Source organism: Manacus candei, unplaced genomic scaffold (assembly GCF_025592945.1).
Source record: "Manacus candei isolate 608988 ecotype Guabito, Panama unplaced genomic scaffold, ASM2559294v1 h1tg000002l, whole genome shotgun sequence".
NCBI lineage: Eukaryota > Metazoa > Chordata > Aves > Passeriformes > Pipridae > Manacus > Manacus candei.
This window is the reverse complement of record NW_026138050.1, coordinates 1,454,010-1,475,912: the sequence shown is the minus strand read 5'-3', so window position 1 is coordinate 1,475,912 and position 21,903 is coordinate 1,454,010. Positions and strand designations below refer to the sequence as shown.

The window sequence follows — 21,903 nt, the reverse complement described above, 5'->3', positions numbered from 1 at the left end:
CCGCCGGCACCGGGGGGTCCTGGTACCGGGGGGTCTCCTCTCGCACCCCCCACCTCGGGGACCCCCGGCCCGGGCCCCGCAGCCCCCGCTGGTGCGGGAGGGACGCGCAGGGGGAGCCCCGGGGGCGCGGGCGGGGGGCGCGGGGCGGAGCGGGGGGCGCGGGGCGGGGCGCGGAGCCGGCACTCGGTGCTGCGGATGCTCCGGCCCCGCCGGCGGGAGCCAGCCCGGCACTGGGCATCCGCACCGGGCACCGGGCACCCGCACCGGGCACCCGCACCCCACATTGGGCACCCGCACCCGGCAGCGGCACCAGCTCTTCACCCCCGGTACCGGCACCCGCATCAACTCCAGCTCCGGCCCTGCTATCCCGGCACCGACATCAGTCCTTGGATCCCGGCACCGGGACTGGCCGGCCTCCATCAGCGCCGGCACCGTCACTGTCGCTGGCACCGGCACCGGCTCTTCTTCCCCGGCACAAGGGCCGGTCCCCCCCCGGCACCGGGATTGACCCCCCCGTTATCCTCCCCCGGCACTGGGACCGGTCCGACTCCCCAGCATTGCTCGTCCTTCTCCATCACCGGGACCGACCGACCCTCCCCCGGGCCCCCCCTCCTGCCGCAGGTACCGGCGCTGCGGGGCCGGGGCGGGCGGCGGGGCCGGGGCAGCCCCAGTTTCCCCAACAGGATGGTGGGTTGGCGGTGGTCGGGACTGGGGGTCCCCCCAGGTACCCCCGAGGCTCCGGGGATGGGTGCTGGCACAGGCTCAGCGGGGACCCCCAGTCCCGCCACGCCGGGAGCGCAGAGCCGGGGTGACCCGTGGGGACCCTCCCGCAGGGGGATGCGGGGACTGACCGAGGTCCCTGCGGGCACGGGGGGTCCCGGAGAGGCGGAGGCAGCAGCCCGGCGTGTGGCAAGGTGAGGGCTTTGAAGGTGAACCTTGGCAGGTTCTGGCGAGGATGAGCTGCTGCAGCTCCTTTCTCCTTCCAAAAGCCAGCACTACAAGTCCCTTCCTCCCTAGCCTATCCAGGGACCCTCGGATGAGTCCCCGGGCTTGGGCTCTCATGGAAATGGCACCTTCTTGGCGCAAGAGGAAAAATTTTGGCGCCCTTTGGGCAGGAGCCGAGGTCTGTCCCTGCTGCCCTGCAGCCACAGTGACGCGCTCGGACGGATCCCCATTCCCTGATGCCAGCGGACGTGTCCCTGGGCCGGGAGCTCCCCCGGGGGCTGCGGGACCCCCGCGAGGGGCCGGCGCCGGCGGGACTCCTGCCCGCTGGGTGCTGCCGCTTTGAATTAGGTCAGGCTTCATCTCGGGCCGGCTGAGCTCCCGCTCCAGCCCCGGGGATTGATGACTCGTGGCAGGAGCCCGGGCAGGGGGAGCCCGGGCAGGGGGAGGAAGGGGCTCTGCCGCTGCCCCGTGGGGCACAGGGAGCCGGGAATGCGCCGTGCCACTGCACGGAGAGAGGGTGATGCGATGTGCTGAAAGCACCTCCCGTAAGATCCACCGAGATCAGAGGAGTAGGATGTCAGGAAAAGCTCCAAATAGACTCCAGGGCCCTGCACACCTTCAGGGCATGGATTTCCAGCCGGTGGAAGGAGCCACAGCAGCCGCCAGGCCCTGGGTCTGAGCAGCATCGTCCATCCAATATCGGCTGCTCACCCAAATTCCCATGGAGAAGCTCTGCCAGTGCGAATGTGATGGGTGTGAGAACTGGCTGGATCCTTCCCCAGGGCTGGGAGTTCCCATGAGGGATGTGAAGGTCTCGGGAACCATGAGCAGAGGATGGCTGAGACATGGGAGTGAAGCAAAGTCCATGGAGAGGCAGAGCTGGGCTCAAGCTCTGGGACGCAGAGTGGTGGAGAGGCTTTGGGAGTGGGTCCTGGGGCTGGCTTCATCTCAGAATCCCACTGGAGCCATTCCAGCGGTGCCAAAGCCCACCTGGCTCCTCACTCCCCCAGCAGCATGAAATCCACTCCAGTATCCGCCTGTAAAACCCCCGAGAAAGAGCAACATAACGTGGAAGTGGGAGGCAAGGACAGAGCTGGGATCCTGCACTGCCTGAGCCATTGCCTGAAGTGACATCCCGAGGCTGCAGAGAGAGCCCAGCGCTCCTTGATCTCGGGATAACACGGAGCACTCCAGGGGCAGTGTCACAGCTGGGTTCTGTGCCTGTGCTTTGTGGAGATAATTGGAGAGGGATTTCCAGCTCCTTTGTCTGGGCGAGGAAAGCCCAGCAGAACAGTGCTACCGTCACCTAATTAACCTGAGGGCTGAGGGAAGTTAATGTTTCAATTAACTCTCCCTGATTTGACAAACAGCAAATGCCAGCCAGGCAGTGCCCGCTTGGGAGAGAGTTACAGGGAGCATCCTCCCGTGCCATGCTGGGCCAGGGGGAGACACTCCGAGACACCAGCTCAAGCTGGGCCACAGCTTTTCTCTGTTGAATCCAAGCCCTGAACATGAACCAGATCTGGGAGCGAGGAGCAGAAATTTGGAGCTGGAATCCAGTGGAGACACTTGCTGATGGTTATGGCTTTGGTGTTTCCAACTGCAGCGAGGGGGGACCCAGTCACTGGGGGTCTTGTGTCCCTGCCCTGCAGAGAAACCCTGGACTGGATGTCCCAAGAACTGCTCCTCAATGGAACATCCAACACAGCACTGATTCCTTCCAAGTACCACCAGGGCTGGGGGGACACCCCCTGAGAGCTGTTTGCTGGAGCCTCCAAAGCCACCATCATCCCCATCACTCCACCACCCAGCTGAGCCCACCCAGCTACCCCCAGCACTTGATGAAAGCACTTGCCAGGACCCTCCTATCCAATTTATCCTGTAAAGAGCAAAAGGATTCCCTCTATCCTGTGCAGGCACAGGCTGGGGATGAGCTCCGGGCTGGGAGGTGGGTTTGTGCTGGGGCACCTCTGCACTCAGCATTTGCCCTCTGAAGCCTGAGCCAGCAGCAAAGCCTCCCCCAGGGCTGCACAGCGTGGACCCTCCATCTCGGGGTGCTGGTGGTCCAGCCATGGCACCCAGTGGGGTCCATCCCCAGCACCCCCTCCCCAGAGGTGGCTGTTGCAGCAGCGTAGCCCCTGCAGTACTCACCATCCCTGCCAGAGGAGAATTCCCATACAAACCCAGGCTATTATTATCTCTGTCTTCCACCGTGCTAATGGTCTCTCAGGAAACAGACTTCTTCTTTTTTTTTTTTTCTCTTTTTTTTTTTTTTAGCTTTTAAAACCCACGAGTAGGGGAGCAGTGGGAGCAGAGAGACAGGAACGGCAGAGGGGAGCTCTGAGCCCAGGAGAGCTGGTGTCCCCCTGACCCAGCAGGGACAGGGAGCAGTGGCCAGGCAGGACCCGCCAAGGACCAGCCCCGGGGCGTTCTGGTAGGAACAGCCAAGGGTGATGGGCAGAACTGGGGATACTGGGGGTGGCTGTGGCACAGGGCCACTGGGAAACCTGCATGATGAGGGGCAAGGGGTGTCCTGGCTTCTGTGCTTGGGTGGGGGGTCCTGCAGGATCAGAGAAGGGATCCCTTGAAATCATAGAATCATGGAATGGTTTGGGTTGGAAGTGACCTTAAAGGCCATCCAGTTCAAACCCTGCCATGGGCAGAGACACTTTCCACTAGACTAACTCCCCTCTCAAGCCCAGCTCCATCACTCATTTTCCTCTGCTCTCTCCTTGTTTGGCTGCTTTGGTGCTTTGCTGGATGCCCTGGACTGCTCTGTCTGCCGGGGGTGCTGGTGGTGCCAGTGCTGCCACAGCCCTGCCCACGGGCTGGATGGCACCAGCCCCCCAGCCGGGGTCTCTGCCAGGTGCTGGGACCATGGGGGCAATCAGCCATGGATGATCTGGGGTTAACAAGTGGCTCCTGTAAATCAGAAGCAAAGCGAGAGCCGAGGAACGTGAGATTATATAAAGGGGGCTGGAGGCAGCTGCGGCACAGCCTGTAATTAATTCCTGGCACTGAGGAGCTTTGAAGATCCAGGGCGGCGGGTGTGAGGCAGCCCCAGGGTTCCTGGGATGGCATCCCTGCTCCTGCAGCAGGGATGCCACGAGGGGAAGAGGCTGAGCACCCCTCGAACCTGCTGGGAGCTGGCTCTGCAGAGCCCAACCTGCAGGTCCATCCTCCTTCCCAGAATCACGGAGGGGGCACAGCTTGGGAGTGGGTCAGCCCTTGGCTTTGGCAGGAGCACAGCAGTGAGGGATCATGGTGGCTGCTGGGGACAGGACAGGACTTTGCCATGGCCAAGGACACCCTCAAGGCTACAGAAACTTTGTCAGGGAAACTTTTGTGCCCCTCCAGTAAAACCAGAGATTCCCGACCTGCAGAGCATCCCCACACTGCACTGGGACCAGAGCTCAGACCATTTTGGGTTTGTGCAGTGCATGAAGAGGGAGCCAAACCACTGTTGGTTATGCCAGAAACCTTCAGAGGAGTCAGGGAGTCCTGCCTGCTGGCCTGGCTTCCCTCCTCTCAGCCCCAGCGCTTGCACTGGGACCAACAGAGTGTCCTGGTGCAGGAAAATCCCCCTCGCTGGGCTGCAGACCTGGCTGGTGGTTTTGGGTTCTCAGAATCCCCGTTGCTAATTGCCTGCCTGAGGTTTATCCTCCTTAGACGAGCGGTTCCCCACACCCCATCACTGAGCTCAATCTTACCACGGCGCCTCCTCCATCCCATCCCTGCCGGGAAGCCCAGGGAGAGCCACAAGCTGTGTGCCCCAAGTGCATCCCGAGAGGCTGGAAGGCTCCCAGCCTGTAGCAACGGGGTTCCCGGGGTCAGCCCGCTCCCGCTCGGGGCTCGTGGCAGTGCTGGTGGGGAAGGCAGGGCTGGGGCAGGCCCGTGCTGTGCCCTGAGCTCTCCCGGGGCTGAGCCGACCCCTCTGTTCCCCCGCAGCGCCGTCGGCGATGCGAGCGATGGCAGACCAGGCTGCGGCGGCGGCCGACGCCTCTCCAGCCCTGGCACCGTCCCCGGGCTCACCTCGGCGTGGGGACACCGATGGACTCACACCCCATCCTGCCGGCACCAGGGAGGACCCTGGCGGGCTCCTCCCCACCACGGACGGGGACACAAAGCGTCCCCCCTCGCCCCAGCCCGGGAGGATGCTCCTGGCCGACCTCCCGCGGGCCCCCCAGCCCCGGCTGAGCCCCGCCAAGTCCCGCACGGCTCCGTCCTCGCCCAGCGTCTCCCCGTCGGAGAGCCGGGCCGCCCTGCTCCGGCTGCGCGAGGCCAGGCTGGAGGACACGCGGAGGCGGCTGTCGGAGGCCGTGCAGGAGCCCCTGAGCCGGCTCAGCCGCCTCATGGCCGAGGAGAGCAGCCCCCCGTCCCGGGCGAAGGAGCCGGGGGGCAGCCCCGGGACACCGGGGGGCCGCGGGGCCGGGGGACGCCGGGTGCGGGACTGGACCCCCTGGGAGCCCACCCTGAACTGCCGCTACGAGATCTGCTCCTACGGGGACGTGATCCAGGTGGTGGAGGTGGCACAGCGGGATGCGGAGCCCCCGCTCCCGCCCCCCGAGGAGCCGCCGCCGGCCCGTTCCGGGGGCGCAGTGCCGGGCAGAGCCCTCGCCTCCATCGCCCTCCTCGCCTACGGCTACTTGGTCCTGCCCCTGCCGCCCTACGCCGCCGGCCTCTGCGTGGGGCTGCTCTGCGGGCTGCTGCTGGGCTTCCTCGCCATCCTCCTCCTCATGCCGAAGGCTCCGCCGGCCACACGGGGACCCTGGGGCCACCTGCGCCCCAGGCTGCTCCCGGGGGAGCCCCGGGAAACCCTCCACCTCCAGGTAGGAGGGGGGTGGCCTGTGGTGGGGGGCTGGAGGGGATCCCAGGGTTGGAGGTGCCCGTGGTGGGTACAGGCTGCTGCCCCCACAGCACAGTGGGAAGCTCCAGCTCCCTCTCCCTCCTCCAGGGCTGGATGAACCAGCTGCACGTCTACGACCCTGAGCTTTTCCACCCCTCACTCACGCACTCGGTGCTCGCCATGCTGGACGGGGCCACCCTCAAGCTGTCCTACCCCAAGAGCAACATCCCACGCAGAGCCACCTTCGAGGAGGAAATCCTCGACACTCCCTTCGTCAGCCACCGCTGCTACGACCTGACTGATGCCAAGGTGAGTCTGGCGGTGCCCAGGACTCTCCCACAGGAGACTCTCCTACTCACCCACGCCTGGCCCGGCCTCACCCCCGCTCTCGGTGCCACAGGTCTTCCTGTGCCCCCCCAGCCTGGCCCGAAAGCGGACATGGAACAAGAAATACCCCATCTGTGTCCTCCTCCCCGAGGAGGGCAGGAGCAGCGAGGAGCATGACACGGAGCTGCAGGGGGATGAGGGGACAAAGAAGGTGCCACTGTCCGGGCAGGACATCCCAGGGGACGGCAGGGAGAGGTGCCTGTACCTGTTTGGGAGGACGGGGCGGGAGAAGGAGGAGTGGTACCAGCACCTCGTGCAAGCCTCCCGTGGGACACCCAGCAGCCACGGTGACACCAGGGCAGGTGAGGTGTGGCCATCGTGGCCTCTGCTCTGTGCCAGGACCCATCGGGGTGGGAGATGCACATGTGCCCTTGTGGGCAGCAATGGGCATGGGGGGATTTAAAAGCCATGTGGATGTGGCACTTGGGGACGTGGTCTAGTGGTGGTCTTGGCAGTGCTGGGGGAATGGCTGGACTTGATGACATGAGAGGGCTTTTCCAGCCTGAGTGACCCTTGGATTCCATGTCCCCAGGCGTGGGACCAGCTCCGCAGAGCTGCGGCAGCAGCAGCGGAGGGAGCACCGAGGACATTTCCTCTGCTGTCCCACCCAAGGATCTGTTGGGAAGTGTGGAAGAGATTTACCTGGATTACAACACCTACATGGCCCGATTCGTGCCAGCACAGGGAGCGCCCAGCCCAGACCAGAGCCCCTCTCACAGAGCTCTGGGCAGTCCCACACCCACCAAGGTGAGTGGGACAAACCCGGCACTGGGAGCGGGACTGATGGACCCTGCGTGGAGCCACTGCCAGGCTGTGCTTCATCCCCTCCCTCCTGGCACTGTGGTCGGAGCAGCCAAGCCCTGGGGCAGGGGAACACCCGGGCAGCAGGCCCCACTGCTCAGGGGGCCACCTCCTTTCAGGGGCCCGTGGCTCCTGTCCCCCCACAGCTCAGCGAGGACACGGGCGGGCACGGCGAGGCTGGCATGGCCTGGATGAACGCGCTGGTGGGGCGCATCTTCTGGGACTTCCTCCGGGAGCAGTACTGGGCAGAGCAAGTGTCCAACAAGATCCAGAAGAAGTTGAGCAAGATCAAGGTGAGAGGCAGGAGCATCCCAGCAGCCGGGGGAGCCCCGTCCCCAAGGCCCCACGGCAGGTGCCAGGCTGCAGTGACCGTCCCTGCGGGGTTTCCCTCCATCAGCTCCCGTATTTCATGAATGAGCTGACGCTGACAGAGCTGGACATGGGCACATCCATCCCCTTGGTCCTCAGTGCCTCCAACCCCACCGTAAATGAGCGAGGTAAGAGCCCCACAGGGATCCCAGGGCTGGCTCCACTGCAGCTTCACTGAGGTGCCAGCCTGGTACCTGAAGCACAGAAGTTTGGCAGGTGCACAAGCAGCTCTGCCCCCGTGGTGCTGACCTGGTCTCACCCCGTCCCTCTCCCTGGCAGGGCTCTGGGTGGACATGGAGGTCACCTACAGCGGCTCGTTGCAGATGACGCTGGAGACAAAGATGAACCTCAGCAAGCTGGGGAAGGAGAGCACTGCAGAGGAGAGCGGCCCAGCAGAGGCAGGCACGGAGGGGTAAGGAGGCTGTGCATGGCTGGCTTCATCCTCCTCCTCCTCCTGCCTGAGCGAGCTGAGGGGCTGCTGGCCCAGGGCACCCCCGTGATGCTCCTCGGGGCTCGCAGGGCCAGGCCCCGGCTGATCCTGCTGGCAGACAGCGACGCCGAGTCCTCCAGCGCCGGCTCCTCCGAGGAGGAAGATGTCACTGCTGCAGAGCCCATGGGAGCCCTGGGGGAGCGGGTCCCCCCACCGGGCACCGAGGGGTAAGGGGGTGTTGGGGATCTGTGCCACGAGGGGCACGGGGAGGTGCTGGTGAAGTGCTACACCAGCACGGGGGGCATGGGGACGATGTCCCTGGGAGGGCACACAGCACATGGTGGCAGCCCTTCAGAGGGGACCCTGTCCCTGTGAGATGCCCTGGCAGAGGGATGGGGGACCCTGAAACCCAGCAGGGCCCTGGGTCTCACCCTGTGCTGAGCTGGGGCTCCCCTCGCTTCAGCCACGTCAGCGGCAACAGCACGAGCCGGAAGATCCTGCGCTTCGTGGATAAGATCGCCAAGTCCAAGTACTTCCAGAAGGCCACAGAAAACGAGTTCATCAAGAAGAAGATCGAAGAGGTTTCCAACACGCCGCTGCTGCTGACGGTGGAGGTGCAGGAGCTGGCAGGAACCTTGGCTGTGAACATCCCCCCGCCACCGACGGACCGAGTCTGGTACCAGCTCTCCTTCCCCCCACATGCACATCCTCCTTCCAGCTCCCCTTGCTCCCTGCAGCTCCAAGGAGCCAGCTCCAGGGCTTTGGGATCACCTGGGGCAACAGCAGCCCGGGGCTGTTCTCCCAAGGGGACTCACTGACCTCAGGCTCATTTCTCTGAGTCTGCACCCAGGCCAAGGCAGGATCTGGGGACAGTGAGCCGCCACCTCCTCCCTAAAACCCAGCAGTGGGACCGCCTGGGCTGTGCCACATCTTCGAGGCGTGGTGCTTTCTGCCTCTGTCCTTTCCCCCCACAGGTACAGCTTCCGAGTGCCACCCCAGCTGGAGCTGAAGGTGTGTCCCAAGCTGGGCGAACGGGAGGTGACGTTCCTGCACGTCACCGAGTGGATCGAGAAGAAGCTGCAGCACGAGTTTCAGGTGCCTGGGCTGCTAAAAAGCTTAGCAAACCCTGCCATTGGGGATAATCAAAGTCAATTTGGGCCAGTTGTCTCTACAAAAAGCCAACATCTGGTCTGCACTGTCCAGCTTTGGCCAGTCAAGAGAGAGAAACCAAATAAGCAGCTCCACAGCTGACAGTGCTTGAGGAAAAGTGATTTCCTCCCTTTTGCAGCCCTGTCACGAGCAGGGGGCACTCGGGCTGTCAGCCAGTCCCAGGCATGCACCCCTCAGAAGGGCTGAATCCACCCATCTGCTCTGGTCTGGGGATGCTTTGGAGATTTGCCATCACAAGGGTTTGTTTTCAGCCTCTCACCTTTGAGACCTCTGGTCAAAGAGCAGAAATATCCCCACAGATATTTAAGGCCCCCCAAAGAGCTGCCCATTTGGATGATTTCAAAGTGCTGGTCCCTGCCCTTTGCTGTGAACACCTATGAAGCCATAGGGCCAAGAAAAACTGTTCCTGCTTGTCCTCACCCCAATATCCAGAGCTGGGAACCCCCTGGGGCTGCTGCTGAGGGGGTGGGAGCCCAGGACCTGTTCATAGCTCTGGGCTCTGACCTGAGCGTGGCTCCTGCCAAGCCACCTCCAGGCAGTGTCCCCAGGCAGGGGAGTGGTGTTCAAACCCACTGACTTGTTCCTCTGGGTCCCTCTTTCAGAAGGTTTTGGTGATGCCAAACATGGATGATCTCATCATTCCCATCATGCGCTCCGGCCTGGATCCTTGGCCGCCCGCTGCGGGACTGCCCCGGGACCTGCCAGCCAAGGGGGACAAGAGGCTCTGAAGCACATTCCCAGGGGCAGGGACACTGCATGGAGCTCAGGGACCTCGCTGGGACACGGGGACAGCCAGGGCCTGGCTGGGCCTGGATTCATCCTCATCCTCTGCTTGTGCAGATGAGCCTCCTCCTCAAATCCTGCAAGCACATGTTCAGGGCAGAACCAGGCACAGCACAAAGGAGCTTCTGCAGAGCCAGGAACTTCATGCCTGAGGTTTCCAGGACTCCTGGTCAAGGAGGCAGCTCTGGACCAGTGGAAGGCTGGGCTTCCCACTGTCTGGTTCCCAAAGAAGGTGCAGGCCACCCAGACCGGTTCTGCACCGAAGGAGTTGGGATCATCTCTGACTCAAACATCACAGCTCCAAACATCTCACCCTCCCCACAGGCAGCTGGACTGCAAGGAAAGCACGGGTGGGAAGTGAGTCCAAACTCAATAAATCCATCGCTGCCCAGCCCTGCCTAGCAGCCATCTTGTTGTGCACAAATCCCCACATCTGCCGAGGATTCCAGCTGGGATCGGGGGGATTTGAACGGGGAAAATTCCACGGGTCAGACCTTCAGCTCAGCAAAACAGTGCCTGGGTGAGTGTGTGAGAGGCAGTGAGGGGAGAGACTGTCAGGGACACTGGGCACAGGCAAGTCAGAAGGCCCAGTATGCCCAGTATTCCCAGTGGAAACTGGGACAGAAGTGTAGGAGTGCAGGTACCTGTTCTGCTCTCCTCTGGAAGGAAGGGGAGTCTTTGTGGTAGTTTGAGTGAGTGAGAAAAAAATCGCTGGGAAAAGGAAAGGGAGGACCTAGAGGCCAGAGTAGACACTTGGCTGGCCCAGTTAGTCCCTGTCCATATGGACCAATTCCAAGTGCCACTTTTCCCATCCCTGCCTGCTGGAAACAGGCAAGACATCCCTCCAGAGGGAAGACAGGGAGCAGGCACGGCTTGGAGCCCCTTTATTGGAAGTGCCCAGTCAGGCAGCCTCGTATCCATCCTTACAGCTCTTCCTGCACACTTGGCTTCTCCTTCACCAGGTGTTTCTTTTGAGGGCCCTGGAAGGGAGCAGAGAGGAGAGTTTGGGGTTAGGGACAGACAAACCTGGCCTGAAGAGCTGCATCTAGGCTGTGGGGAGCACAAATGCAGCTCTGCTGGGCCGGGCTGCTCCTGGTCCCTGCTCCCCAGCTGGGGGCTCAGTGCCACCATCCACCAGCCCCCCCGAGCCTCCAGCACCCTCCAGGAATTGGGAAAGGAGCATCATTGCCCTTGCACAGAGGGTTTGTTTCTCTGGACAGCACCAGAGCAGCCAGAGAGCACGAGGAGTGACCTGCCCTGAGCCAGGGGGCTGATCTCTGTCAGGGAACATGGAGGGGACCAGGAACTGGGCTGATGAGTTTTTCCAGGAGGTGTTCCAGTGTTTCCATGGTAGGAAAGCTGCTGAACTGCTGCCTGAGCCTTGGAGGAGGCAAGACCTCCCTCAGCTCAAGGCACAGCTCCTTGGCATCCAACTCAACAGAGCCTGAGGCTAAAAAATGGAGTTGTCCCAGAACAAATCAATCCTATAGGATCAGACAGCAGGGATTACTTATGTGCCTCAAATTCCAGCCAAATGTGATGTTTTACCACACAATATACAGGGGGAAATGGCAAAGAAAAGAGCTGCACCCAGGTGAAACCTCCTGCTGCCCCAGAGATCCTCACCACAGCAGCTCAGGGCTTGCTGTGACACACACCAGGCTCCTGACACTGAGCTGAAGGAAATCAGCTTAACCTCTAAAGAGCTCTGCAAAGGCACTGTCAAGCCAATCCCCCTCCCAGCACTAAGGAGGCTTAGCCAGCTTCACATGGCATTTCTGGCTGACAGGCCAGATCCAGACCCAGTTTACATCTGCGTGGGATCCAGGCAGTCATTTCTTTTCCTTTCTCCTTCTCTCTCTCCTGGCTTACTCAGTGCTTCCTCCATTTCAGTTCAGACTTGCAGCACTCTGGTGTAGGCTGCAAAGCTATTCAAGAAACTGCTTGGTTTGGATTATTTAATCTTTTTTTCTTTTTCGCCCTGTATTTAAGAAAAATACACTGCTTGGCCTTCTTGAAAGCTTCTGACAAAAGAATCACAAATTTGTGCCTGAACATGACCCACACTTTTTTCCTCTCAAGAAGATTAAAGCTATAAATCATTCCAAACAAATCAAAGCAGTGCACAATTCCAAGTGAAAGGGACCATATGGCCAAGGCAGTGCCTGCCAAGTTAACTGCTTGTTTAAAACTTCCCAAGGTGAATGGGAACTGGTTGACCATATGGTCTATTATTTGCTAGTTGGGTTGTCTCGGATCACTCACACAACACTCATGTTCTTCCTTCGCATAATTTCTGCTGTGTGAACTGAACTCATGGCTGTCTTTATGCAAGAGAGCCTCAATCATTCATTTGCCTGTTGTTATAGAGAGAAGCAGATCATGGAATCACAGAGTCCTGGAATGGTTTGGGTTGGAAGGGACCTTCAAACTCATGCAGTTCCACCTCTCTGCCATGGGCAGGGACACCTTCCACTAGAAGGTGCTTGGTTGGAGACAGTCAGTTGCTTTAGCCCCACGAGGAGCTGGAGGCAGCCCAGAGGGAACTCACCATGAAAGCCCTCTTCTCCTGGGCTGTCTGGAAGCGGCCGTGGCCAAATTTGGAAGTGGTGTCAATGAATTTGAGCTCGATGGCTTCATGAGCCCGGCGGCTTGTGTGCACCAGGAGGGACTGGGGAAGGAGAGTCAGAACACATCAGGGTTATCGTTACAGAAAATCAGGGCTTCTGCTCTGCTGGAACAGGGTTGGAATAGCCCTTAAGCAAACATCTCCACGAAAATCTGTGCTCTCAGAGCAGTGCCCTGGTGCTCAGGTGGCAGGTGAAAGCTGCTCTTTCGTTTCCTCACAGCCCAAGGTTTCATTTCTGGGCCCCTCGGGGATTTGAGGCTTCTGTCTCCAGAGAGACTCCACCCACCCGCACACCCCACAAACCATCTGCCTGCCCATGGTCTGAGCACCACACTCACGTGCCACGTTGCCCTCTGCAACACAGCACCAGGGATCTGACCAATCCCCCTGCCCCCTGTGTTCCTGGAGAGCTGCAGCCCGTCCCTGCCCGGCACTGTGGCACCCTCACCTTCCTCAGGGTGAGCACACGCTTCCTGGTGCCCACGACGCAGCCCTTCAGCATGAGGAAGTCGTTGTTGACCTCCCCGTAGTGAGGGAAACCACCCTGTGGGGAGAGGCAGAGAGGTTGGAGGGCAGGAGAGCAGGGTGGGAGCACACCTGTCCACAGGAGGCATTTTCTAGGGGAAGAACAACGCAGTGTCTGACAGTCCTTCCAGCTGACAGCACTCTGCACCCTTCGGGTTGCCTGCTGGGAGTCACAGAATCCTGGAATGGTTTGGGTTGGAGGGACCTTAAAGATCACCCAGTTTCACCTGTGGGCAGGGACACCTTCCACTAGACCACCAGAACCATGTCAGCCACACTGAGTTATCCCAGCTGGATCCACCAAATAAGAGCTGGGGAACCAGAACCTGCTTCCTTCACTGGAGAGTGTGGGTGAACCGAGAGCAGAGCTGGCCAGACTCAAAAGTGAACAGCTTTCAATACACAAAAGCGAATTTTTAAACCAAGTAACAAACATTTTTCTGTTAACTGTCAGATTTTTAATGTGATTTCTTCTTCTTTTTTTTTTTTTTAAAGCAAGTTCTCATTTCCCACCCAAGTTATCAGCCACAAGGGTCTACCAGTGGGCCTCAAAAGACACCACATGTGGATGATTTCCCACGTCCAAAACATAAGGAAAGGAATCACTGCATTTCTTACAGTGAATTTCCTTCAAATCATTTCCTACACAGCTGTCTCCAAACAAGGAATTACTTCCCTGGCTCAGATTCCTGAGCCAGAGCCAGTCACAGCCCCGTTAGCCCTCAGCCCTTACCATAGGTGTGATGGTCTTCTCCGTGATATCATAGTGGGTGGAGGCATTGTTCCTCACCACTTTGCCATCCTCCACGTGGATCCCATGGCCAATGCGGTAAATCTGGGAACAGAGAGGCAACGGAGGTGGGGACATTCCTGCCCCTGACAGAAACACACACAAAGAATCACGGGACGACCCGGTGTTCACCAAGGTGTGCCCCCGAGCAGGGAAAGAGCACCAGGAAAGACAGGGAGATCTCTCGGGAAACATCTGGGGAGCCTGGGGGGAACTGAGGGCACCGTGCAAAGAAGGATGGAGGCAGGATGGGAGGCAGGAAGGCGTGTGGTGGTCAGAGGGAGCCCCCTGGGCCGTACCTTCTTGTTGATCTCGGTGCGGTGGTGGTAGCCCTTCTGGCCGGCGCGGGCGATGGAGTAGCCCACGCGGGCGGGGTGCCAAGCCCCGATACAGGCCACCTTCCTCAGCCCCTTGTGTGTCTTCCTGGGGAGCTTCTTGGTGTGCCAGCGGCTCGTCACCCCTGGGAATGTGAGGGAGGGAGAGGCTCATCATCCTGCAGAGACAGTGCTGGGGGGAGACCAAGAGCTCTCAGCAGCGGGACAGGCCAGAGCACAGCTCTGCTCTCACTTCCCAGGGCTCTGGTCAGACTGGGATGTGTTCCATGCACACACACAGGAACACCCACACCTCTGCACACCTGGGGCTGGGGAGGAGTTCAGAGAGTCAGAGAATCCCGGAATGGTGTGGGTTGGAAGGGACCTTAGAGATCACACAATTCCAGCCCCCTGCCATGGGCAGGTCCACCTTCCACTAGCCCAGGTTCATTTATGTGCTGATGGTGCCTCTGAGCCTCCTGGGAGGACTCTGAGCAGAGCAGACAACACGGCCTTTAATGGCCTTAATCTCAGAGAAAATCTTTCCATCAGAAGTTACCTGGTCAGCACTTTTGTATCTACATCAGGGGTGCCCCTGTTGCACTTTGCCCTCGCTGGAATCCCTGAGATTAAGGAAACCAAGTTCTGCTACAACAGAACTGGATGTCAGGCTTGAGATCCAGGGACTCTTTGCTACTCCCTGTGCAACAACCTGGGGAGTTCCCAGTGTGGTTTTAACACTGTCCTCCCCCCAAACCACCCCAGGGGCAGTGTCACGTGAGAAGGACAGACCCAAAGCCCTGGCAAGGCTCTCCCTGCTCTGTACCTTTCATGCCGTGGCCCTTGGTCACGCCAATGACATCGATCATCTCGTTCTGGCTGAAGACACTGTGCACAGAGATCTGCTTCTCCAGCCTCTCACGCACCCAGTCGACCTTCTCGGCCACCGTGCCCCCGTTCAGCTGGATCTCCATCACGTGGGCCTTCTTCTGCCGCAGCGGGAGCAGCTTCATCTGCACCACACCGGCATTTAGGGAGAAACCTTCCCCTCGTCCCCCAGGCACAAACATACAGGCAGGGCTGAGTCACTCACGGCCTGTGAGGGGCACAGGGGGGAGCAGAGCCGCCCCTTCACCCCCTTTCACAGCAGCCAGAGCCCTGGGCCAGCAGGCCTTTAGATCTGGGACCCCTCGGAGCCAATTCCTTGTCCTTGAGCCCAACTACCCCATCTCCCAGTGCCAGGCCAGGCAGGAGCTGGGGCACACGCTCTCTCCCAGGAGCACAGGGAGAGGTCAACACCATCCTGCTACAGGAGTTACGTACAGGAGTAACAGCCGTGGGAAAGGAGCCCATCAGCAGAGCAGGGCCTGAGCTGGACACTGTGACCAGCCTGGAAGCAGCTCTGTGCTCCAAGTCTGAGCCAGCACCTCTCCTTTGGTCCTGCTCCCCCTCTGCTTCCAGACTGGGCAGTTATTTCTAGTTCCCACCAAGAGCTGCCTCCACTCTCTCCCAGTCCCAGCTCCCTGTACAAACCCCTCTGCCAAACCACCCCAGTGGGACACTGAGGGTCTGTGCCAGCCTCAAGTGAAGCCTTGAGCCAGCTTAGCTCTCCTCTAGACTCCAAAGCAGCCCTTAAACCCAGGGATCAGCATGAAAATGGGACCCTGTGTATCCAGCAATCAGCATCTGGCAAAGCTGTGCCTGCCAGTGGGGTTATTTTTGCCCAAAACATTTGACACCAGTTGCTAATTTGAGGTGATCATGGGGCCTGAGGTCCCTTGCTGACACAGGGCTCAGCACCTGCCCGGGCTCTGCCCTCCTCCTGCTCTCCTCCATGGGTGTGTGGAGTCCCCAGAGTGCCCAAACCACAGCTCCTGAAGCAAACCTGGAGCAGGGAGCTCTACTGAGCCCAGCTCAAGGGGACAGGGAGGTCAGGAGGCAGCTGGGAAGCTCAGCCAGCACCTCCCATCACCTGCACATCCCATCTCACACCCTCTGCCCACTTGGTCTCTTGTGACCCCACCAGACCCCCCCGATCCCATCTCCAGGCCCTCTCCACACTCTGGAGCTGAGGAAGACCCTGAGCCCCCCTTGCCCACTCCAGGGGAAGGCCCTGACCTGTGTGTGCATAATGACACGGATGACCTTGCAGTACTTCTTCATCGCTGCAAAATCCTTCTCCAGCTGCCTTTTCCCAGCCTCATCCTGCCATTTCTTGCAGTACTTGGTGAACGCCTTCTTCTTGCTCTTGTGCCTACGACAGAAGTGTTTTAACATCCAGCAGAGCTGATGAAGGGCTCGTGCACCCCGAGACAGCACCGAGGGGGGACAGCTCACCTTGCCAGGCACCTCCTCGGAGCCACAGGGTACCTGTGGGTCCCTGAACCTCACCTGACTGGCAGGGCCTTGAGGTAGGAAGAGGAAAGTGGGTAATGAGCTGTGAAAAGGGCTCATCCAAGGGGAACTGAAACCTTTCTGCATGAGGAACCCAGTTGTCTCCCACTGACTGGCTCGGCGCCATCAGAGTACAGGCGCAAAATCAGAGACAGGAGGAAACAGGGATCAAGGGCTTGTGGTGGGTGGGTCTCCATGGCACTGTTACAGGAGATTCCTACAGCTAGGAAATCACAAAACAGGCCAGGCACTTCCCTGGAGGCACAAGGTACCTGTGGGTACCTGAACCCCACCTGACTGTCAGGGGCTTTGGGGTGGGAAGAGGAAAGTGAACGGGCCATGAAAAGAGCTGACAGGAGAAAACAGGGATCAGAGGCATGTGGTGGGTGGGTCTCCATGGCACCCTTGTAGGAGACACAATTCCCACAGCAAGAAAACTCGTGTTTCCATTTTCCTCTCTGCTGGAGGTGATTTGGGGTGTTGGTGTTTATGAGGCCCAGGGGCTACATTCTGCCTTGACTTTCCCCTCTGACAAATCTGGTTTTGCTCCATTTGCTGCCTCAGCTCGAGCATCCCAGTTAACTGGAGAGGAGATGAGCCCAACCTGCCCGAGGGAAAAGGAACCTGCCACATGATATTGTGGAGAGAGCTAACTTCGTCTGACTATTAGAATAAATTTACATACACATATGCTGATCCCCAGCACCAAGCTGTTTGCAGTGTCTCTGTGCATGACTAAATAAGCAGCAGTTCCACTCCACCAGGAGCTGAGCCTGTGGAAATCCTGAAAGGGACCCCTTGCATGCAGGCCCCCAGGAACACCCCAGGTCTGGGAATCCCAGAATCACTGAGGTTGGAAAAGCCCTCCAAGACCACCAAGTCCAACCTGTGACCGACCCCCACCTTGTCCCCCAGCCCAGAGCACTGAGTGCCACGTTCCAGGGATGGGGACTCCCCCACCTCCCTGGGCAGCCCCTTCCCCTGTTGATGACCCTTGCAGGGAGCAGGTACCAGTTCTTGTAGAAGCGCCGCCGACACTCGTCGCTGATGTGCTCAGCAAAGACAGTCTTGAAGTTCCTCAGGCCCTTGGGCGTTTCGATGTAGCCCACGACCCCCACTACCACCATCGGGGGGGTCTCGATGATGGTCACGGCCTCCACCTCCTCCCGCTTGGAGACCTCTGCAAGGCAGCAGAGGGAAGTGGTGCTCAGCACCATCTGGGATCAGGGCATTCCCTTGGGGATTTGTGGGCAGGCTGTCACAGTGAGCACAGGGGTCAAGGTGATGTTTGGTCTCCCAGCCAGTCCCAGCCTTCCCATCTCCCAGACCAACCCTCACCATCCCAGTGTGGGCATTTCCAGGACTGCCCCCCACCACTCAGCTCATGCTGAGGTGGCTTTTGACCATCCAGGATTTGAGTATCCAGGACATAACCTGGAAGCTGTGTTCTCCACCACCCCTTTCCCAGGAGATTCCCACCAACAAGGGTTCCCTCTATTCCCTCCTGGATGTGGCTCCTGCCTCCTCCAGCCAAGCCTTACTGAGCCCAGGCCTGTGCACCTCCCGCACAGTGTGTGTCATTCCAGCCTTGTAGCCCAGGAAAGCTGTCAGGTGGACTGGTTTGCTGGGATCATCCTTGGGCCATGCCTTCACCTTCCCGCGGTGCCGGCGGCTCCTCTTGTGGGGGAGGAAGCCCAGGTGGCCGTGCCTGGGAGCAGAGAACTTGCGGTGGGACTGCGGGGGGGAACAGCAAAGGTCAGCTTCACCCTCGGGTCCCAGAAAATGGGACAATGGGAAAAACAACAAAAATCCCAACAGAAAGTCTCCCCTTTAACATGGGAATGCTGCAGGGATTCTGGGCTCTTCCTGGATTCCAGCATTTTCCCATTCCGAAAACTCATAACAGGATGGGATTTTGTTCAAGCTTCCATCGTGTGCATGGAAGAATTTTGTAGAGTCGTGGAATGGTTTGGGTTGGAAGGGACACTAAAGCTCATCCAGTTCCAACCCTGACTCCTTCCACTGGACCAGGCTGCTCCGAGCCCCTTCCAACCTGGCCTTGGGACACTTCCAGGGATCCAGGGGCAGCCACAGCTTCTCTGGGCAACCTGTGCCAGGGCCTCACCACTCTCACAGGGAAGGATTTCTTCCCAATATCTAATCTGAACTTACTCAGTTTGAATTTACTAAGTTTCTGGACAAATTCTGCCAATTAAATAAAAAAATTTAACATGATCTCTCTCCTTCTGCTTTGCTTAAGGGCTTTGAAGGAGAAATATATTCCTTATTAGGCCTGTCCTTCTGTGCTCTTAATTAGAACGACTTATTTTGTATCCTGCAGCACCAAAAGGGCCTGCCTGGCATTCCTGGGCATTATGTCATGAAGGCAAATGGCACCAAACAAGCACAACCAAGGATTAGAAAAAAATGGGAAAGGATGCCCAAAGGAATTGATAACAGGAACATGTACAGGTTCAAAATGCACCTTGAAAAACAAATTAGAAGAGGCAAATCTATAAACCCCAATCACAAGGTCATGCAGAGAGAAAGCAGCACAGACAAGTTCTCACACAACTGGTTTCAGGGCAGGGAATTGGGGGTCAGCCCAAGCAGCAAAGGGTTAGTCCTGCACCCACTGCAGCTCCCTCCTTGCTAAGATCAGTCCTAGCACCTGGCTGCGCTTTCTACCAAGCTTATTTTCCAGCCTAAGTGGAACTACCAAGAGTTTGACCCCATTCCAGCAGCACTTCCATGACCATAACCCAGCCCTGCTCTGCACAAAAGCAACAGCAGCAGAGCTGTACCGACCATGGGACGTCTTCAGCCTGAGGCAGCAGCAGAAAGAGGCTGTCAGTAAGTGCCTCCCCAGATTAATACTTAAGATGGTTATCGGTCTGAAGACACAAATTTAGCCGCTCGCTTCACCCACTGCGATATTCATTTCATTCCTGGCCAAGCTGGCAGGTTGGACATGACAGTTGTGGAGTGATAAAGGTCAATTGCTGCTGTCTCGGTTTACATTTCTCCCTCCTGAACAGCTCGAACGTGAATGGCAGGAATCAGGCCAGTTTCCTCCCGGGTACTGGACACCCACAGCTGTGAACATCTGCTCCAGGCACCCCCAGCTCAGACTGAAAATCCCTCCACCAGCCCAGGCAAGAAAGGCTTTGTGATTGTGACTGGAAAAGAGATTGAGGCAATAGAACTTGGAATCACAGAATGGTTTGAGTTGGAAGGGACCTTAAAGGTCATCCCATTCCACCCCCTGCCATGGGCAGGGACACCTTCCACTAGCCCAGGTTGCTCCAAGCCCCGTCCAACCTGGCCTTGGACACTTCCAGGGATGGGGCAGCCACAGCTTCTCTGGGCAACTTGTGCCAGGGCCTGCCCAAGGCCTGCCCACCCTCACAGGGATGCCATGCATCCTGGGGTCATCAGGAGTCCCACTGAGGGCGGTCTGGCTGTGCTGTGTGGACAATCCTGGGGCGCATTCCAGAGATATTCCAGAACCGCCTGGACACAATGCTGCTCCCTGTGCTCTGGGGTGACCCTGCCGGAGCAGGGAGGTGGGACCAGACGGGACACACTGCGGTCCCTTCCAAATCGGCCCATCCCGGGATTCTGGGATCCCGTGAGGGAGGAGTGACACACGGACTACAGCTCCCAGCGCGCCCCGGGGCCGCCGCCATCTTCCCGCGCTCCCGCCCCCTCTGGGGCCGCCGCCATTTTCCCGCCCCCCCCTCCCCGCCGCCGATCCCGCCGCCTCAGGGGCCGCCGCCATCTTCTCCCGTCCTCGCTGCCCCCGCTGCCGCCGCCGCGATGCCGGAGGACCACGACTGGGAGGCGTACAAGGTGCCGCCGACCCGCACCCCCGTCGCCGATAGGACCACATCGGCGCCCAACCCCCTCACCTTCGTGCAGACCTTCTTCACCTATGTCATTGACGCGCCCGTCACCTTCGTCCGAGGTACCGGCGGGGCGGGACAGCCCCCCGCGGGAGCTGGGCTGCGGCGTGGGGACGGGGACACCGGGACGGGCACACCGGGGCACAGGCGTGAGGGCACGGGCACAGGGACAGGGAGATGGGACCCACAAGGGCACAGGGACACGGGCACAGGCAGTAACACAGCACGGGCAGAGGGAAGGGGCAGCACCGGGGACAGCAGGGACACTGGGACGCAGGGGTATAGGACTCAGTATGGACAGTGGGAGAAGTGCAGGGACATGGGGACACAGGGACACAGACAAGACCACAGCATGGACAGGACACACAGGGACGTGGGACACGGCACAGACAGAGGGACACACAGGTGGGCACATGAGCTGGATGCAGACATGCCCAAAAAGGCAACACCAGGCTGGGGCAGGTGCTGGGGCTGTGCTGCCCCTCAGAATCTGGGGCTGGAGTGTCTGACCAGGCTGTCCCCCCAGAGTGGATCGAGCGGCAGCAAGCCAAGAACAAGACCTATTACTATCACCAGAAGTTCCGCCGCGTGCCCGACCTGAGCGAGTGCCTGGAGGGCGACTACCTGTGCTTCTTCGAGGCTGAGTGTCAGTGGAGGAGGGACAGGTACGGCTGTCCCCAGGCGAGGTCACAGCTCTGGGCACTCAGCCCTGGGAGCTGCAGCATCTCTTGCCCACTCCATTACACATTACCCACCTCACAATCCTGCTGTCCCTGGGCAGGGTGGCATAAGGGACCATGATCCTTAAAAACCCAATGCTGACATTCCACAGGGTATCCTCACCTCTTGGTTCACCTTTTCTGTCATCTCTTGGCTGCTGTTACACTCATTGCCACCTTTCCTGCAGGATGGTTGATCAGGAAATCGTGGAGATAGTCCGGGAAAGGCTGGGTGCGTGCAAGCAGAGGGAAGGACCCAACCAGTTCCAGAACTGTGCCAAGGAGGTGGAGCTGCTGAAACAGGTCACCAAGGCCTACCAGGACAGATGTGAGTATGGGAACAGCATACAGGGAACGGGGGTCTGAAACTCAGGGAAAGGAGTCTCAAACCCAGGAAAGGGGGTTTCACACATCCCAGACTTCACATGGAACACAGGCTTATGGGATGCACTGCTCAGACATTTCCTGTCTTTCTAGATGGTGATCTGGGTTACCATGGAAATGCACGGACGTGCCTGATGAAGCAGAAGCACAGGATGATGGAGGAGAGGAAAGCAGCACAAGCAAAGGCATCTGAGTAGAGCTGAAACGGTTCCCCCTCACTCCATGGTGCTGGAACCCAAGTGCATGTGGCATCCTTGACCTCTGGTGCCTCCACAATAAACGTGCAGCCCAGGCATCTCTACAATTGGGATCTGGATTCATTCTTTGAAGAGCTCTTGCAAAGCCCTAAACTTAGGCACCCCAGGCTGCCAGAACTGGGATTTGCCCTCTGGACCTCTCCTTCTCCTCCATAAGCCACCAGAAACACTGTGCTGCTCTGCACAGCCCTGGCTGAGAATTCCCTCAGTCTGGGTAAAGGTGATGTGCCCCTGGCAGTGTCCAAGGCCAGGCTG

General features: G+C 59.3%; 3 protein-coding genes across 4 annotated transcripts; 2 read left to right on the top strand and 1 right to left on the bottom strand.

Annotated features, from left to right (window-relative positions):
- The first annotated feature begins 297 nt into the window (after positions 1 to 297).
- Positions 298 to 10,110, top strand: LOC127466732 (testis-expressed protein 2-like). Its single transcript, XM_051777948.1, is given in 13 exon segments — positions 298 to 621; positions 3,223 to 3,379; positions 4,894 to 5,774; positions 5,900 to 6,100; positions 6,192 to 6,480; positions 6,711 to 6,956; positions 6,959 to 7,272; positions 7,377 to 7,476; positions 7,628 to 7,760; positions 7,868 to 8,005; positions 8,242 to 8,454; positions 8,753 to 8,873; positions 9,551 to 10,110. Coding segments are annotated over 11 exon segments (2,751 nt in total). The 5' UTR covers positions 298 to 621; positions 3,223 to 3,379; positions 4,894 to 4,904; the 3' UTR covers positions 9,677 to 10,110.
- A 489-nt stretch (positions 10,111 to 10,599) lies between these two features.
- RPL3L (ribosomal protein L3 like) lies at positions 10,600 to 21,254 on the bottom strand. 2 transcript variants are annotated; one of them, XM_051778550.1, is made up of 10 exons: positions 21,132 to 21,254; positions 17,925 to 18,117; positions 17,395 to 17,563; positions 16,108 to 16,243; positions 14,816 to 15,002; positions 13,975 to 14,135; positions 13,619 to 13,720; positions 12,809 to 12,904; positions 12,283 to 12,402; positions 10,600 to 10,711 (listed from the first exon to the last, which is right to left on the bottom strand). In XM_051778550.1, exons 1-10 carry the CDS (start codon positions 21,153 to 21,155, stop codon positions 10,655 to 10,657), a joined length of 1,245 nt encoding a protein of 414 aa, XP_051634510.1. In that variant the 5' UTR covers positions 21,156 to 21,254; the 3' UTR covers positions 10,600 to 10,654. The 2 variants fall into 2 exon arrangements, with proteins under 2 accessions (XP_051634510.1, XP_051634511.1); XM_051778551.1 differs by lacking the exon at positions 21,132 to 21,254 and adding an exon at positions 19,192 to 19,296.
- Positions 20,111 to 21,695, top strand: NDUFB10 (NADH:ubiquinone oxidoreductase subunit B10). The gene is made up of 4 exons (XM_051779079.1): positions 20,111 to 20,350; positions 20,815 to 20,953; positions 21,196 to 21,335; positions 21,485 to 21,695. Exons 1-4 carry the CDS (start codon positions 20,203 to 20,205, stop codon positions 21,586 to 21,588), a joined length of 531 nt encoding a protein of 176 aa, XP_051635039.1. The 5' UTR covers positions 20,111 to 20,202; the 3' UTR covers positions 21,589 to 21,695.
- The last annotated feature ends 208 nt before the right edge of the window (positions 21,696 to 21,903 follow it).